The sequence below is a fragment of the Sphaerodactylus townsendi genome, linkage group LG07, assembly GCF_021028975.2.
Source record: "Sphaerodactylus townsendi isolate TG3544 linkage group LG07, MPM_Stown_v2.3, whole genome shotgun sequence".
Lineage (NCBI taxonomy): Eukaryota > Metazoa > Chordata > Lepidosauria > Squamata > Sphaerodactylidae > Sphaerodactylus > Sphaerodactylus townsendi.
In genome coordinates this window covers 19880121-19899572 of record NC_059431.1, presented here as the reverse complement: position 1 = coordinate 19899572, position 19452 = coordinate 19880121, and the positions used below count along the sequence as shown (strand labels likewise).

General features: G+C 40.7%; 1 protein-coding gene across 1 annotated transcript in view; it reads left to right on the top strand.

Annotated features, from left to right (window-relative positions):
- ZFR (zinc finger RNA binding protein) overlaps positions 1-16293 on the top strand; it is a 40703-nt gene extending 24410 nt beyond the window's left edge. The window contains exons 11-20 of the mRNA XM_048503800.1: positions 568-713; positions 1569-1731; positions 3244-3449; positions 4426-4576; positions 5250-5391; positions 10122-10219; positions 11064-11159; positions 13574-13685; positions 13848-13945; positions 14898-16293. Coding sequence (XP_048359757.1) covers positions 568-713; positions 1569-1731; positions 3244-3449; positions 4426-4576; positions 5250-5391; positions 10122-10219; positions 11064-11159; positions 13574-13685; positions 13848-13945; positions 14898-15077 — 1392 coding nt within the window. The 3' untranslated portion in view covers positions 15078-16293. The remainder of the gene's footprint in view (positions 1-567; positions 714-1568; positions 1732-3243; positions 3450-4425; positions 4577-5249; positions 5392-10121; positions 10220-11063; positions 11160-13573; positions 13686-13847; positions 13946-14897) is intronic.
- Positions 16294-19452: the final 3159 nt, after the last annotated feature.

Sequence of the window (19452 nt, the reverse complement as noted above, 5' to 3'; positions counted from 1 at the left end):
TTAACACATTTCTATTAATGTTATAATATGATGATGATGTTATCCATTCAGTTGTTCTCGACCCTTGGCGACCCAATATGCAAACTCTTTCCACATTTTTCGATTAAGTCTGCTTCCTTCAGCTGGTTGATGTTAATGCCTGTATCAGCTTTTAAGGTATCTAGCCATCGTATTCTTTGGCGTCCAGGTCTTCTCCCACCACTGACAAGTCCAAGCATCATAGATTTTTCTAGCGAGTGTTATAATATAGAACTATTAAAAATAACAACGGTGCAGTTATATCTTGATACTGGCTGCTTGCTGGCCCAAACCTGGTGGATGCAGCTGACCTATCAGCATGTGAAGCCACAAAAGCAAACTGTGGTATGAAAAGACAGTGGTCTCATAGCTCCTTGTTTCCCACTGATCTGAATGTGGCAGCTCTTTGCGAAGTTTAATATGAAGCACTGTGTCAGAAATCAGTGCAGACGTGTCTTCCTCAGTTCATATAATTGGGTCTTTGTATAGACAGTAAGTCTGATGGGAAGGTTAGGTGGAGTAAAATTGAAATCCTTTCATTTGAAACAGAAAAAAGTAAACCCGGACCTGCAAGTAGAAGTAAAGCCCAGCATCCGGGCAAGGAAGATACAGGAGGAAAAGATGAGGAAACAGATGCAGAAAGAAGAATATTGGAGAAGGCGGGAAGAAGAGGAGCGCTGGAGGATGGAGATCAGGTAATAAATACGTTGGCTCGAATAAGTTATGCTGAAGGGATATTGTACTATCTGCATCATGTAGACTATGTTGTAGTGAAGGCTTACCTTAAGAACGTAAGAAAGAACCTGCTGGATCAGACCAGAGTCCCATCTAGTCCAGCACCCTGCTACTCGCAGTGGCCCACCAGATGCCTTTGGGAGCTCACGTGCAGGATGTGAAAGCAATGACCTGCTGCTGCTGCTGCTCCCAAGCACCTGGTCTGCTAAGGCATTTGCAATCTCAAATCAAGGAGGATTAAGATTGCTAGCCATAAATCGGCTTCTCCTCCATAAATCTGTCCAAGCCCCTTTTAAAGCTATCCAGGTTAGTGGCCATCACCACCTCCTGTGGCAGCATATTCCAAACACCAATCACACGTTGCATGAAGAAGTGTTTCCTTTTATTAGTCCTAATTCTTCCCCCCAGCATTTTCAATGGATGCCCCCTTGAAGAATTTGAATTCATTTTGGCTTTACCACATTGACAACAAATAAGCAGTTAACTACTTTCAAGACAGTGAAGAAGAAGACTTTATTTACAGTCAATGACCAGATATATTACAAATCTCCAAAATATCTGCAACAAAACAAGAATGCAGATCTCTCTCTCAAGACAGTGTAATTTTTTAGTGCAAACTTGTTCCTACAATATTCAATAGTGAAACTCTTATTTGTTTCAGTAGAGAAGGATTGCAACTGTCGTAGTGGTCTGTTGCTTTTTTATTGATGTGTTATTTCTTTGTATTAATGTTGACAGAGCCTGAAGTGTTCAGTGCAGTGTAAGTGAAACTGTTTCTGTGGTAAATGAAATGTAACATTTTACATGTGCTTCAGACGTTATGAAGAAGACATGTACTGGAGGAGGATGGAAGAAGAACAGCACCACTGGGATGACCGGCGCAGGATACCTGAGGGGGGATATCCCCATGGCCCCCCAGGCCCCCTCGGGCTACTTGGTGTGAGACCAGGGATGGCACCACAGCCCCAGGGACCAGCAGTGAGTAATATGAGATGCATTTTTTGTTCTTCCTGTCACCCTTTCCTCCCTGCTCAAAGTGGTTTACAATGTGCCCCCCCCATATAATTTAAACAAAATAACAAAATATAATATAGATGAGTCTAGTTGACACTAATGTTCTCTACACTTAGACAGTGTGGCCATAAGTGAGAGGCGACGCTGTGTCAAATTCACACCTTATTTGAACATTCAAGTGTTGCACTGATTTTATACAGAGGAAGCCTAAAATGTTGTCTCCATTGTCAAGGAATTTCTGTGGCTGTGCCTCTCCTGTATTCGCTTGGAGAGCCCGCCAGAAAAGAAGCCATTAAAGTGTCTTAGAGGAAGCAGCTGTATTTTTGGCATCTTAATGGCAAACTGCCCTTGAGCTGATCTTTGACCTCACTTCTCCTGTGTACACATAATTCCTGAGTGGCGGCAGCCATCCTGGGCTTAACGCAATCCTTTGGATAACCTAAACTTTCCTTTGGATATCCTGTACAGAGGTTCCAGTCCCTGGCACCAAAGTTCTGCCGTCCCCTTTCTTTCTTGGACCACGTGCTAGTGTGGGCACATGATGTCATTGTGGCTTCTGAGAAAGATAGATCAGAGGCCTGTGATTTGTGGTAGGGACTGGCGATCTCTCCTTCATGGGTGCGCACACAGGACACTGAAGGCACTTAAGAAATGCAGGTCTACTGCTGTCACCTATGTAGCTGAGGATATGCATTGTCTTTGAGGGTTGATGGAGGCAACTACCTTTGTTCAGTGTGTACAGTCTGAGGAAGTCCACGTAGATCTGGTTTCTGCAGCTTATGGGGGTTTGATGAGAATCTTCTCCTGGTGTTGCTGCTGTGAATAATCCTGTCAAGTGAATCCTCTTTGCTGCTACATTTCAGCTAAGAACAGAAACAGCCAGTTGAGGTTCTAAGGACATGCTGTGAATCTCTCCAGTTAGTGTGGCAGGGTAAAGACGGAAGTCCTCCTCTGCGTAAATATTTAGGTACATGCTGGCCTTGTTTTGAATTTCTGCTGAGGTGTGCCATTAAGGAGCACTGCCATAAAGTGCCATGTTAACAAATGAAGTGAGAGAAAGACAACATTCCATTGACTGTGCTAAAAAGACTCTCCTCTAAGACCGATGGGTTTTCCATCCCATTTAATCAGGAATTATCTAAATATCAGGTGTGCACATCAGGTTTACAGATTTGTTGAACAGTAAAAGCCTGCTGCCCTGTGAATGGTCTTTGACCTGAAATGATCTAGATCTGATCTTCAGGAAGGACAGTGAGGTTATCCTACCCTCCCAGGGTATTCGCTGACAGGCTGTAGACCAGCAATATGCTAACCTTGCCTTCAAGAGTTTGAGTCCTGTATTTGACCACTTGATATGCATCTAGAGAAAAAGCTGAGGTTTTAATTTGAAAACAGTTGCCACAGACAGAAATAATTTAAGCTGCAAAATGTAGGGGGGACAGATCTTAATTTGAAAATGCTCTTCCTCCGTCTTAGCCCCTCCGCCGACCAGATTCATCAGATGACCGCTACGTGATGACCAAACATGCCGCTATCTATCCAACCGAGGAGGAACTCCAGGCGGTCCAAAAAATAGTGTCCATCACTGAGCGTGCGTTGAAACTGGTGTCCGATAACATGACTGACAACGACAAAACCAAAACCAAGGACGCAGACGATAAAAAAGAAGGCACTAAAGACAGGTACGTTGTGATGCTGTTTCATCTTGATCCTTTTGCACTGACATCCATTCTCCGCATTTATTTGAAGAGGAAACCGAACACTCTGTCCAGTGAGACCAGGGCCCTGCAGGACTTGATGCGGTTCAGCAGGGCCTGTCAGACAGAGCTGTTCCACCAGGTGTAGGGTTGAGGCAGCTACAGCTGCCATCATTCAAATGGCCTCTCTTTCCCATCTCCTTTTTCCATTTTTTAAAATCTTTTGGTTTTTGGAAATTTATACTTATGAGATGTTTTTGTCGCCATCTGAGGGTTTTTTCCTAACTGCAATATAGCTTATGTTATTGCTGTTTGTAATATGTTGGAAGCTGCCCTGAGCTCATGAGGGGAAAGTTGTACAAATTAAGCACAAATAAAAAATATAATGGAAACATGGTTTGTTCCATATTTTGTCCCTTTCTGTTGAATTTTACAGTGTTGTGCTCAGAAAGCCAGAAATCTTGGGGTTTTGGCACACCAATAGCACTTTTTAGCAGCATCACTTACAGAAAGGGCTGGAATGGACCCTTAATGCATTCCAACAGAAAAGTTCCTTGCTGCACAAGTGTTGCCCAGGAACCAAAGTCCCTTAGCAACCTCCTTTTTGTGTTGGCTAGAAGATCTTCCGGCAGTGCAGTAGATCCCCAGAAGCTGCCTTTCCTTGGTTGGCTTTACCCACTTGCTGGCAGTGGTGAAGGGCTTAGGGATCCTCCCAATGCCAGAAGCACCCATTCACTCAATGAACTAGTCACAGTTCCAGCTCTTTACGATGACTGGCTCTTTTCCCAAACCCTTTGCTTTCTGTCCTAGTTTGGTATGTGCAGAGCTATAGAGGAAGGTCATGTGTAACATGCGCGATTCTGTGCATAGTGCTGTTCTACTTCAGAGTAGCGGAGTTGGCTTTGTGCCGTGGTGATGCTTTGAAATATCCACTTCTAATGGAAGCTTCGTTTCTTCACAGAGCTTTGAAAGGAGTCTTACGAGTGGGAGTGTTGGCCAAGGGCTTGCTTCTCCGAGGAGACCGAAATGTCAATCTTGTCTTGCTGTGTGCCGAGAAGCCATCAAAGACATTGCTGACCCGTATTGCTGAAAATCTTCCCAAGCAACTTGCTGTATGTATAGTCAAAATGGTCTGCATTTTCCTGAAGGTTAAAACTTGGTTCTGCCGGTCAAATGTTCTGATTGTCCTAATTTATTTTAAACCAAGCGGATTGATTACCAATGACATTTTAAGTATAAAAAATAAATATTGTGTTGCAGGAAAAGAATTCTTTTCTAGATCCCCCTGCCCCCTTTATTCGGGGCACAGCTTTTAAAGCTGATATGTGTGAAACCCCGTCTAGTCCATCAGGACTCTTTTCTTATTGTATTTAGGATTCACTAATTGTGTAGAAAACTTACCATAGAAAATCCTGCTTTAGATCTACCCTCTGTGCATAAGAAATGTTACACAAGTAACCATGTTCCTTTGTAGCAAAACAGCAACAAAGTATGACAAATTTATTGTGGCTTAAGTTTCATACGCATGAAGTGGTCTAAACAGTTGGCAGATCTGTGTGTATATGCAGAGGCTATAAGAACTATTATACATGGAGTGGTCAAAATACTAGAAAACAGGTGTCTCAGGCCGTACAGGATTCAGAGTAGATGTTTACCCACTCCCATTTAAAGCCAGAGGCCATAAGGTTAATGTTGCTCCCTATAATTTGCATTAACGACTAATTCCTTTACCCTTCCCCTCTTCTGTGAAAAAGTGTAGATGCTTCGTGTTTTTCCTTTGCTTAGGTAATAAGCCCTGAGAAATATGAAATAAAGTGTGCGATACAAGAAGCAGCGATCATTTTGAATTCATGCGTGGAACCGAAAATGCAAGTGACCATCACGCTGACATCGCCTGTGATTCGAGAAGAAAACATGAGGGATGGAGGTTGGAAGTTGCTAAAAGATGCTCGGTTTTAATTGCCTTGAATGTTTTCTGTTCTAAATGACATAAAAGTCCTGGAAGGCAACATGCTGGCATGCGGTACCCATTTAATGGCAACCTAGTCATCAACCAGTCTTGCTAGAGTGTTTTCTCCCTAAAACTTTAGTTCTTAATGTAATACATTTTAGACTTGTTCCCTGCAACCAACAACCTCAAATTTCTGGAAAAGGTAATAATTTTTTTTCAACATACAACCAACCTCAGTTCTTCCCATAAGGAAATGGTCCATACTCAAACTTGTTCACCGGGAAAAGTTTCCTGCCTATGGAAGAAATTACCTCAGGAAGCTGTATTACATGTTTTTAAAATGAGATAGTCACTGCTGCTTCGTGTGTAGTTTGCTGCACATAATCTATAATTGTACCGTTGATTTGTAAGTTCAAATTGAGTTTGCTTTCAACAAGATATGTTTTCCTAGTTTTTTGAGGTTGTCTTCGGGTCTGTTTGGAATATGACAGCTGCAGCTCCTCGCATTGAGATGGGAGTTTACAATTGAACGTGTGCTGTGCTTGTAGTGAGGCAAGATAGCGAACTCATTCCCTCAAAGCAGAAGTTGGATTTTTAAACCCAGTGTGTGCTTATGAAGAGTGTGGTTCTACTGGTGCCAGCACTGTTGCTTTGGGGCCTCTTCTGTAACTCTTTGAAAGCTACCAATGTTTTTAAGCCAGCAAGCATGATGATTTAATGTCTGCAATATGTTGGCTTTATTTTATGGGTCAGATAAAATGAACTTTGTTTTCTTTCACCTTGTGTTTTCAAAAGAGTTATTTTGGCAGATACGGTGGTACTACTAACCAGGAATCTATCAGCATGGAATCGAAGGCTACATTTTTAATAGTATAGGTTGAAAAGTGTGTGTGTGACTGTGTCTGACTGTGGGGGTAGGTATGCATATATATGTATATAAAGCCATGGAAATAATTCTAAATATTTCTCAGGTTTACCCTTTCAGCATTTAAGCAATTCCTTCAATTGTCCTTCATAGTATAATTATCCTAGAAGCAAGGTTTGCGTAAAACAAAAACTTTAAGGAATCCGGAACTTGAAGATTATGGTCAAATGATTTTTCTCCCTGGTGTCTAATATTTGGTGTGTGCTAAATGTTTCGAATGTATATAATGCTGCCAACTTTTAAAATGTTGAAGGAGCTGAAATGCCTTTGTTTATTGCAGTTAGTTCAGTTTGTTCAGCTTTACCAAGAGACAGAGCACCAAAAATATCCCACCTTGGTGATACGCAACTTTCAATTTGGTGTAAAAAGAAGCATTACTAACTTGAGATTTGCTGTCTGTAATTTTAAATACGTAATTTATTTTGCCAGTGAAGAAGAATCCGTTAACTGTTGTCAACAGTCGAGTGTTTGAACTCTGGGAAAATTGGTTCTTTCCCTTCAAAAGAAAACAAAGCTCTGTTCTTTTGTCTGACCCAGACCTGAATTAGCATTGCCATTCAAAGTTTGGTTCACTTGCTAAGTATTACCTTGAGGGAGCCAACGCTTTTTTTATTTTGAATAATTTCTTCAAGACACTGAGCAGCTTAAAACGATTATGCAAAAAAAGTTTACCTCTGAAATGCTTAAGTGACGATATTTTAACGGTGTACTTTCGGTCAACGAAGCTACCAACATTGTTGCTTTATTTGCTGCAGAACCAATGGTGCGTTCTTAACTGCAGCGCTGAATGCTCGGTGTCTTAACGTGGTTGAAGGACTCTAGCTGGCTTTTGGGAGTTGAATTCAGGTGGCGAGGAAGGCTTTGCTGGAAAAACTCAATTTTAAGGAAACGTATTTTCCTTGGCCAACAGAGTCGAATGACATTTGAATCATATTCAATCTTCATTCAAACCGAAGAGGGGACGTTAGTAAATGCAAAACTGTTAACTGTCTAGGAATTTCACTTTACAGTTTTGTGCATTTGACAGTAAATTTCACTGAAACTGACTCCAGTTACGGCAGTAGTAAAGACGCTCTGATCTGTGCTGTGGAATGTGTTTTCTTCAGCAAAGTGTATCTGTGTGTGTATCTTTTTTATCCATAGCTTATTAGCCCCGGTCCAAAGCCTTCTAGCAGAGACCATTGATCCTGTCAGGGATGGCTGCCAAGACATTGGAAGGATTTTTGACCAAGGTTTTCTAAAGCTCAGTGTCACACCTGCCATATTGAAACAAAGAGGGGGTTTGGTTGCATAGTCCTAGCATTAACTGTTACTTTTGTGTTTTGTCTTATTTTCTTGTCTTTGTCTCTCTCTCTCTAGAATTAAGCAGTGTTCACACTAGCTTTGAAATAGTTGACTGGGTAGTAATTCATACCTGCACTTTAAAGAGAATGGCATACCTGTTAACTTTTTAACACGGAAATAGTGTGGACACAGCATGTCTTATTGAAGATTAACCCCTTATTTGTAGAATGTTTTTTTTAAAAAAGTGAAATCTGCACTTTAAGATAAAACTGGTTGGTTGAGGTCATTAGGGTGTCGGGCATCTTTTTCCTTTTAAGGATTAGTGTTTAAGGGGTTAATCCACTTGGAGTCTTAAGATGCAAAAATCCACATATAGTAGAGTTTCTCTAATGGATATCTAGCCCAGATATATTCCCAATTTCTGTAACTGCTTTGGCATCTTCTGATGGCTTCAAGTTTGATACATAATGAGTACAATCCATCTTCCACTGAGGTCACTGGCAAAACGGGCATTTTTTCTAGAGTTGGGCTGCACCCGTAGTTCGATTCTTCCATCAGCAAGCAGTGCTTTCAAATACAATGTTTGGTGCCATTATTCTTAAAATTCATTCATGGCTTCAGTGATTGATTAAAAAGAAACTGAAGTAATTACATTTAATTTATCTGTCAATGTTTTTAAAGAGTAGAAATAGCTTGGTGCAAGACATGGGAAACTTGCCCCGAAAGTCAATATTAAATAGACAAATTCTTTCTCTTTTGTCAGAACCAATTGCTATTAATTCATTTTAAATTAGTTGATTATCCAATCATGCTACTTACTTTGGCCTCAGTTGACCCCCTTTCCCTTAAACTGCACTCTCCTGTTACTTGATACACTTTGGATCCTACTGTCTCCTTTTATTTGCTTTTAAATTTCTTGCTGGTATGATTCATTCTCCCTTTGCTATATCGGTAAAGCCCTTAAGAGTCACCGTGTAGGGAAAATTACATGAATCCCACCAGTAAACTTTCCATACAAGGAAGGGGGAAAGAGTCTTTTCCTAAGAAATCCGTTGTAGCCTTGTAGATTCAATGGTATTATCCCATGCTGAGACCAAGCGTGTCATCCACAGAAGTTCAGGCTTGACGTGTCCTCCTTTCTTTATACTTGGGCAATTGACCTTCAAGCCTGGTGGATTAAATTCTTCAGCATATGTTCTTCTAGTTGATGTGTTTCCATGAGTCCTTGATTTTGCTGTTACTAGTATGTTTGCTTACATGAGACCACATCTAAATGTTCTGTCGACTCAGCTCAGCAATCCACACAACACTCAGTTGCTTTTTTCCTCATGGCGCATTAACCATTGATTGTAACAGCAAAAGTATTGCTTAGTTAGAAGTGCCCACTACTGACGATCAGCAGTGACAGAATTATGGAACTGCAGACTATTAGAGCTGGTTGAAGTAATTGGTAAAAATAAAAAATCTACATGTGACATATTTAGTCACTGTGCTGTAGCACTTGATAAATTCTTTTTTGTTAAAAATACAACTTGACCAAATGCAGTGTGGAAGGTTTTTTTCCCCTTTCTTTCTTTCACACTGTTTATTGCTTCTGCTCTTCATGGTTTGGGTGTTTCTTTTCTAATCGAGACCTATCTTTTCAGCTTTCTCTTGATATCTTTCTGGATGAAATTGGGATGGATATACACGGCATGATACAATAGGAACGCAGAGTGCTCGAGAAATACTTTAAAAATCTAGCTATTCCTGACTTGGAACTCTATTCCTTGTTCCACGTACCTTCAGAGGCTACAAAACCAAGTAATCTGGATTGTTTCTCTAAATACGTATTTTACCTCCCATTAATGTGAGGTATCCTACTATATCCTGGGTCTTGAATGTCTAGGGTGAATTTGGGCCCATTAACTAGGACTGTGTCTAAGATAGCATGTGACCATTTTAAGTTGTCCCAACAAACACAGGGCATAATCCATCCAGAAGTTCTTTTGCACAAGTTTTGTTAAAATGAATGGTCTATCGAGCACAAACCCCACAGTTCATTTCAATGCAGCTTTTGCAGGAGAACTTCACGATAGATTTTGCTCACCGTTTGTTGTAGCTTTTGCCTCATTCAAGTGGATTTTTGTGTTCCTTCTGTCTTGTGTTTCCTGTGCTGGTGCACTGTGTCCAACCATTCTTCCTTCAACATTTGATTTTAGGGGAAATTCATTTTTGTCCAGAGGTTGTTTGTAACAAATAACAGCATACTGCATAATCTGGTGGGCAATTTCAAAATAAGACTGAGAGCCAATCTTTATTATGCTCTTGATTGCCCATTGTATCGGGATCCTGTCCTTATCTGGGTTGAGTGGCGCTCCTGAATACTTAACGCATTGGAGACAGGGATTGCAATATAAATGGCACGTGTGACATTGAAGCTAATTTAAGGAACTGTCTTGCTCACCTGGTCAAACACCCATTCCTCACTGCATTTTGCGAATTCAATCCATTTTAGATGTAACCTCGGGTATGGTGAAAGATCCACCGGACGTCTTGGACAGGCAAAAATGCCTTGACGCTCTGGCTGCTCTACGCCACGCTAAGTGGTTCCAGGTTCGGAACATCATTTTACTTTCTTCTTGTAGCCTTATGAGAGAGAGAGAGAGTAGTTCAGTTGTTCCGTTGAATGTTGAACTATGGGGGTGGGGTGGGGGGGAGCTCAAGGTTGCCCTTAGCAAATATATATCTCTATATGTATTTAAAATTAAAATGAGCAGAAAAAAAATTCTCACTTATCTTGGAAGATCTGTTTGGAAGAGCTGCTTTATGCCGTTCTTGCCAATTTGACAACTTGCTTTTCTGGCCATTACAATGGCAACTAAAACGTGACTCGTTTTGGGGGATCCTACGTTTTGTATTGGTAATGTATTCCATAAGGCTGCAGAGTAACTTTGCTTTAAATAACAGAATGTGTGTTTAAAGCTTTGTGTGTTAGATTTTAAGACTTTTTCCCTTTATTTCTATAAATGCATTAAGTGTAGGGAGTGAAAGGTGAGAAACTATTTGGTCCAGTGACTTTGTGCTCCGGCAAAGGCACGACAAAGAAACCAAAGAGATTCCCACGGCCTTTCAGTCTCTATACTTGTTAGCTCTTTACTTTTGTATTTCTATCATAGGAAGATATCATATTTGCTGTTGCAGGTGAACCATAGGTCAAAGTGTGCAGGAAACCGAGGAATCATGTTAGTCTTGTATAACCTGTGCACCTTGACTTGTTAAGTTACTAACTAACCTTTGCATAAAATGCTTCCGTAAATGGCAGCTCTGGAATCTTTTCAAGTGGCTTGTTTCTTTTCTGTGTTTGAGCTTCCATTGAACAGTGGCATTTTAGCCTTCTTAAAGGCCTCTTTCCTGTTAGCGCTGGGATTAATTGACTTGATTTTGTGTTGCTCTCAAGGCTAGAGCTAATGGTCTGCAGTCCTGTGTCATTATCATACGCATTCTTCGTGATCTCTGTCAGCGAGTTCCCACTTGGTCTGACTTTCCGAGCTGGGTAAGTAATTTTAGAACCACAAATGCGTTTCCAGTGAAGTTTCCGATTTCTGTTAACATTTTTTCTTCAAGTTCGACATAAATTAACGCTTTGATTTGCCTCCTTAACTGCTGAACAATGTACAATTTTTTAAAGTTTTCCTTTACAGGATGGTGGTAACATAGGGGTGGGTAGATGGACATGTAAGTGTGTAACTTTAAACTGAATGACTTCAGAGGTGATTTCTTTCCACTCTGTCTTCCCAGGATCCCACATAAAATTTCCAGGGATAACTTTGCATGCTACTTAAGCATCTGCAAAACTGCTTTTTAATGTGATACTTGCCATTATTACTGATGGCTTAGATCTCCAGTTTCAATGAATTTTCCCACACATTTATCAGTGCAGCTCAGCATTTGTTGCTGTCCAGCAGGTGCTGGAGCTAAGCATCATCAGGAGAGAGTCGCTCCTTCATGGCTCTTCCCACATCTACCAGTACAAGCTCCAAGCTCATCTTAGAGCCCGGCAAAGATAGAAATGATGGGGGGGGGGATTTAAGGCAGGCGGCAGCACCTCTGCAGCCTTTTTAAGACCCAGGTAGCAGCGATGCAGATCCATTGAGAGGCCATGACCAACACAAGCCACGACAGTTGCCTTCTCCCACTCCGCTCTGGTGCCGCCTGCCAATTTGTATCCCAAACAGTTGTTTGGGTGTTGAACAGACTCTTCCCATTGTATGCAGTTTATTTATTTATTATTTAAATTTGTATCCCGCCATATCTCTGAAGACTCAAGGAGGCTCACAACAAGCATACATAATAAATACAATAAACATATAAAACATTTTAAAACATCACATGTTTAAAAACAATACTTACAAAACAGATGGTGTAAAAACGGAGCCTAATGAAGTAGCACAGAACGAAACAGATGCACGCGCCGTAACCAAATGAGGATCAGAGAATGATTTAGTAAGAAAAGGGATGTCTGATTGGCTCGGTAGAGAAGGTCCAGTGGAACCACTCTGTTTTACAGGCCCTGCAGAACTGAAACAGACTCCGCAGGACCTGGATGTCACCAGGAAGAGTGTTCCACCAGACCGGAGCCAGGGCCGTGAAAGCCCTGGCCCGTGTCAAAGCCATCCGAACATCCCTGGGGCCCGCAGACTGGAGGGGTCTCTGAGGGCAATATGGGGAGAGGCAGTCGCACAGAGTTCCAGCAAGACTTCTTGTCCTCGGGTGTGGCTTTCGAAGAGGACAGCTGCAATAGGAGAGGAAAGGATAAGAAAGCCTTCTTGCAAAAACAGAACTCTGTTTGTGGCTCTTGACACAAGTCATGCCGGCATATTGATTATGTAACTTCATTTTCATTGTAATTTTGCCTTCAAACTTTAGAGCGCGAGTCCCAAAGAGCGAGAGAAAAACCGGGCAAAATATTTTTAAAATAAACTTGAAATAAATAATATATTGCCCTGTTGCATGCTTTTTATCCGCTGGGGAAAGTTGAGAAAAGACATTTTGCTCAAAGATCTGTAAAAGGTCTTCTGAACCAGCTCCCGTGCAACTTTACAAAGTTCTTCAGCGTATGAACGTACGTGCCTAAGAAGCTGCCTTGCACTGAATCAGACCCGTGGTCTATCAAAGTCAGGACTGTCCACTCAGACCTGCAGCAGGTCTCCAGGGTCTCAGGCTGAGGTCTTTCACGTCACCTCCTACCTGATCCTTTCTAACTGGAGATGCTGGGGATTGAACCTGGGACCATCTGCATGCCGAGCAGAGCCGTGGCCCCTCCCTAAAGCACCTTTCCTGTAGAACATCCCTAGGAAATATTGAACTGACGTTATAACCTAAAGCTAGAAAATGCCATTGTACATGCAGCACCTGTTTAAATACACCTCTGGAATTCTTTGATTCAGTGATTTAGGCTGGCCTCCAGAGCTGGCAATTATTGATGATTGACATTTGGCACATGAGCAAGGTTGTCTCTATCAGCCAGCATGAAGTGAAAGAAATTTCCCCTCTGAATGCTCTGTGAGGAAAAGTCCTGTTTAATATGGCCTCTATTGAAATAAGCGTGGCAGTATTTACTATTTGTTTTGATGATTTGGGTTTTCCCCCCACTATTCCAAGGAGTGCCCAGGGCAGCTTACAACAAAAAGAAAACATCCATAATAGCAGTACAACAAATTAATTAACACTTATGTTTATATTCATCTTAACCATGTAATATCACTTCTGGCAGATTCTGATAAGTTACTCTGTGTTTAAAGTTTTGTTAATTTACATGGAGTCCAGGACTTTATGGCTGTGTTGGACCTCCATACATCCTCCATATAACTATTTTGTGCTACATATAAGTTCTTGGTGAAGTCCAACATCTCATTTTTAAATGAATGTACAAACAGTAGTATCTTTATTTTTCTTCATTCTGCTTAGGCAATGGAATTATTAGTAGAGAAGGCAATTAGCAGCGCAACTGGACCACAAAGTCCTGGGGATGCGCTAAGAAGAGTGTTTGAATGTATATCTTCAGGAATTATCCTTAAAGGTAAAGCTGTGTTTCTTGACTACATCTATAACTGGTATTCTGTTCACCTTTAAGGTTTATGTAGTTCACACATTCTTTTGTTGTTATAGGTAACAGCAGGCAATATTATCTATTCCTTTTTCCTTGTTATAATAAATTAAGGTTGTTTGTTCTTTGATTTAGGAGGTCCTGGCCTTCTGGACCCATGTGAGAAAGATCCTTTTGACACCCTTGCTTTAATGACAGATCAGCAGCGTGAAGATATTACTTCAAGTGCACAGGTGAATAAACGTTAATCAAAAGTCTAAATGTAATGAATATCTGATAGGTAACTAGTGTAGATATGCAGTCTTTATCAAGCTAACAAATGAACGGATCCCCCATAAACCATCGTTTTTGATGCTGTTCCTGGAGTAAAAGGAAAAGCAATATTATATGTTCACCAGTTAGCTGAACAAGTTGAAAAAGGAAAAGGCCACTTCTGAAAACCACTAAGAAGTAATACTAAATATATTATATTATTATACTAAATATAATATATTATGAAAAGCCAGGAGCCCTTTTGACATATCAAGTATGTTGAATAGGATGTATCAGAGAGATTCTGAGCAGATCTGCTCAAGTTTATTCAAGAGAGTTTAATCCTAGGAACTGTTCTTAAGAAGGCTCTAAAAGCGGCTACTGGAGTCTTACTAGGCAGAGAGTTTTGCCCGTGCCTGCTAACTTTCTTTCTAAAAAGAAAAGGAACAAACAGCAACACACACACCACCACCACCCCCATTTTGATAGAGAGGGCAGAAGCATGAATACCTTATATCAAACTTTCCATAGGAGACCTATTCACTTCATTCCTATGGCTGCCAACAGACCCTGAGAAAAATGTCCCAAGCGGAGACTTGATGGGGCATGATTGACCCTTCATGCCATGAAAAACTTCCTCCACTAATTTCCACACATTAAGGTTCCGTTAAAGGGACAGGACACTGTTTTCTTGGTCAGGTGGCAACACTTATTCATGACATGAGTGACGTTTTAAATTCACGGAACATTCACACACAACCTTATTATAACACTTAACTAAAATGTGGCAAAGTTAAATACTGAAGAATTCTGAAAAGTTTACATATTGCTAAGTATGGTTTAGATTATTTGAAGTATTTTACTTATATTTGTATGTCAGTTTCAATATTTGTGTCTGTGTATGTCCCCCATTCCCCTTCTCCTGGCTTTTAGTTTGCACTACGACTACTGGCATTCCGTCAAATACACAAAGTGCTAGGAATGGATCCTTTGCCTCAGATGAACCAGCGTTTCAATATCCACAACAACCGCAAGAGGAGACGGGACAGCGACGGAGTAGATGGATTTGAAGCAGAGGGCAAAAAAGACAAGAAAGACTATGATAACTTTTAGTTGTTGGGTTTTTTGAAAACTCACAGTCAGTGTTAATGCAGAAAGTGGTTACCAAGGCCATGTGTTGTCAGATTTTTTTTTCTTAATGTGTCTTTAAAAGCATCCAAAAAGTTAGAGAAAAAATTACTTTTGTGTGGCAATCGCACAGTTTTTTAAGGATGTGCAGACTAATTATGAATGGATGGAAAGAGATCACACATGGAAACTCTGTTCTGATTTTTAATGAGGCTGCCTCTTAAGTTCTAATATTAATGACTCCCAGATTCGGTTCTTTATGTTAAAGTGGTACCCGTGTACTTAAATCCCGACTGTATTTAATACAGTGTTTTTGTGCTTCAGTTGCTTTGTGTATTTTGCTATTTTTATTTAGAATTTTCACTAGATGTGAGTTGCTTTGTATTAGGAATTCAACTCCCCTTTGCTTAATATTTTATAGCAGAACACTTCTTTTGTAAAGTGAAGCTGCAGGATTATTTCTTCTAAATGTGAAGCATTAACACACTCTTATTCTGCTATTTAAGTGCTCTCAGTTAAATGTTTCTGCCAATTCCATGGCATTTGTCTCTTTAGTGATATAATGGTGTACTTAAAGCAGATTTGTGTTACTCTAATCAGGTTTGTTGTTAGTTACGCATTAGCAGTATAAATGCTAAATGTAAACAGTACGGACTTGCAGCAATTCTAGCAACTGCATAATTGATGAAAAATCGCATGACTTTGTTTTTAATAGAAGGGCTTTTGAAAAGTAACGTTTTAGGTTTCATGCCTAGGTCTTTGTATGATTGACTTTGACATAGCAAGGCCAAAAAATAACTTTCTGAAATTTTGCTTACAATTTAAGTTACAAAGGCATTTTTCCAATTTGGAGAGTTGACTGATGATTTTCACGTCGCTTTGTCAGGCTTAGCTCTTAATAAAAATAAAAGTTTGCCATATCAGTGCCTGTAAAATTGCTGCTTTAGCTATTCCTGTAGTAAACTGTTCAGTGACAGAAAGCAGATAACTATATTTCTGGCAAACTGAAGGTTCCCAGACAAAATCCCAGAAAATTATTTGTGGCCATAGTGTATGCTTATGTCTCTTTCAAACAGCTAAATATTATAGCAGTGGTGTAAATCAGGTTTACATCTGGTTGTTGATGTATGCTCTGGTACACAGGTGTGATTTGTTACAGCACTACAGTGGAATACACAAATAAAAACTAAAACCTGTTAAATTGTTTGGCATTCATTGCACAGTGGCAACAGAAACCTCACCCACTGAGTGGGATTATTGCGTACCTGGCCATGTTTCCAGAACTTGTCAGGCTCCGTTTCTTCTCACATTTTTAAATTTTTGCTTGTTGTTCAGCTAGATTGGTTCTTGCATGACTATTAACAGCAAACACAATGTAAATACAGTGACCATGTAATATAAATAAAGTATCCCTAAATGAAGAGCTGCACAGTCCTGAAGACTTCAAGAATACATTTTCCAGAAGAGGGGGTAGTGATTTCAGCCAGTTCCTCCCCTTTATGTTGCCGTCCACTGAGCCCCCTAACATTTTGTGCTGGGGGAGGGGGTGGGATGAGTGGGCCCTCAGGAACAGCATTGGGGGGGGGGGAAGTGAGGTTCGGCAGAAATTGACAGAATTTGCTGCCTTGTGTTTCAAAAGCTTGAGCTCCCTTAAGACTTTGGATACACCAGCGATTCTCAACCTGTGGGTCACCTAAGACTTTCTGCATCAGCGTTCTCCATCTGTAAAATGGATAAATGTTAGGGTTGGGGGTCACCACAACATGAGGAACTGTATTAAAGGGTCACGGCATTAGGAAGGTTGAGTACCACTGGGATACAGGCTTACTTAAGGGAAGATTTTGCTGTCTTTCAGCTCTTGCTACATTGCACAGTTGGTTAAAGGATATATGTTAGATGTAGTGCTTCCAGCCAGTACAGAGTTGTGTGTCTTTTTGTCGCTTCGCTGTCTGCTGAAGTGCATGTGTTTTTTCTAGACCCTTGTGCATTGATGCAATGTTTCCATGCATCTCCTCAAGTTTCCTTTCATGTTCTTCATTTAGGGAGAAGGAAGGGGAGATTCGCTGGACCCAGAAAATGCAGGCCTTATTTCTCACTTGATTTGAGTGAATCAGAAAAATGAGATATGTTTCAAATATATATTGGATATGTATTAAATATATATATATATATATTACACACTGCAGTCGGGAGGGCATTGAGCTGTGACTGAGTACCCTTACCTGCTTTATCACCTTTCTTTCTTGCAAGAGGTTCCCATGTACTCTGCAGCTCTCTTCTAAGCTGTAGAGGGTAAGAGATGTGTGCTTGTCTTGTTGAAGAGCTAGCAGCTCTTCAATAGAGTGCTTCTGAAGATGCCACCTGATTTTCCTAGGGTATAGGTCCCCAGCCACAGCCACAGATGCAAGCAAAATGTTAGGAACAAGATCTACCAGACCACGACCACACAACCCAGAAAGCCCACAACAACCAGTTGAGTCCGGCCGTGAAAGCCTCGACAATACATTGGTGGCTTAGGTTTAGGTTCTGAGTATTGCTGAGATCCTGCCTTGTGTAGAAGCTTTTGGGGGGAATTGAATTGCTAACAGCTGATGTTGTTCACTGGCTAAGCCTTGCAGGTTAATTGGCTTGGGCTTTTAAAAAAAGGGGTTAGGCATTTTTAAAAAGTTAACCTTTACTGAGTCATGTACAAACACCCCTCTCTCCCCAACCCCACCCCTGGAGATGATGCTATTTTGCTACTCAGGAATAGACCTCCCATGGTTGATGGAACTAAAAGAACTGTAAGAATCTATGGAGGTAGTAAGTCGTTGCTTGTAAGTTTATAGTTATATGCCAAGCAGACTTAGGGTTTTTTTATTTTTATGTTTGCTTTGCTTGTGACTGGATTCTTGTGTTTTGTAGCGCTCTGTAAATCAATAAATTTGACTTGCAGTTAAAAACTTCTCTGGAATTACTGAGTGGAAGTAGATACTCCCCAGAATTGGACCCTGAGGGGGAAGTCTGTTCCCCCTATCCATACAACTGAGCAATGACTCACCGGGCCTGTTAAAATTTACCTCACACTAGAGGACAGTGTTTCTAGACCAGGACCAACTATGCATGATAAAACAACACAAGCATACTACTACAGTTATCCCTTCAACATCACTGGGGTTAGTGACACAGTGCCCACCACAATCTGGAAATCCACATAAAAATTTTTGGTCCTCCCTTTGTAGCAGAAAAGAAGTCTGACCTTTTTTTTTACTTTAACTTTTACTTTACTTTAAAATAAATTGTATATTTATGGTATTAAAAGACAAACTACATTGATATTATACTTACGTTTTATTAATTTCTACGTTTCTAAACTTTTTCTGTGTTATCTGCTGGCCTTTGCGTGTCTTCTGCAGCTTCCGCAAAACTCCCCCAAAACTCCCATTTAATTTCTTAAGCTGAACTGTGATGGAGAAAGTCGCAATGTGGAAGGGATAACTGTAACATCTTTAAAAGTTTAATACTATATATGTTGATTTTGGAATTCCGAGGACAGGATTGGAGTCACCTTGGAACAAGATGTTGTTTTAAGAACATGCTCAAAGCACCAGTGCATCAATAAGAGTAGCCATGGAAATCAAGCAATCATGTTTTGAGAAGACCATTATGTATTTACTTATTTTAATAGTGTACATGTCGCCTCTTTGGAGACCGGCTTGAGGTAGCTCAGGGCTAAATGAAACCATTAAAATACAGCCATTAAAAAATGGGCCAGGGCATAAAAACAGCATGATGCACATCAGACTGTTTGCAGTGTTGCAGATAAAACCAGAATCATGCTGTACAATTATACCCTTCCTTGAACCCCAGCCTCAGAATCCCTGAGACACTGAATGCGCACCTGCACTTGTGACAAGTCAGAAGAACAGTCTCATATAACTGATAAGAAGAGCTGTGATAAGCATATTATCTGGGAATACTAGAAGATGTTCCTGCATGGTGTTTTCTGTTAGAGTAAGCAATGCCTGGTGTGCAAAAAGAAGGAAGGAGACCCTGCAGGGGGCAGCAGAGGGAAACTTGTTCCATAGTGAAGCACGGATCTATACCATCTTCCGACAAGGATTATTCCTTCTCTGCCTGCAGAATGCTACCTTTGGATCTATGAGTTGCTTCTTCTCGGAAGTTCCCCGGAACACAACTCTTTCTCAGCTGTGCGTGTTGTGTGCCCACAAGTCACTTCCCACTCATGATGACCCTATGAATCAGCATCCTCCAAAACATCCTCTTGTGAACAGCCTTGCTCAGGCCTTACAAACTGAGGGCCACAGCCTCCTTTACAGAGTCGATTAAATTCAATTGATGTTGGTTACTTTCTCAGTTA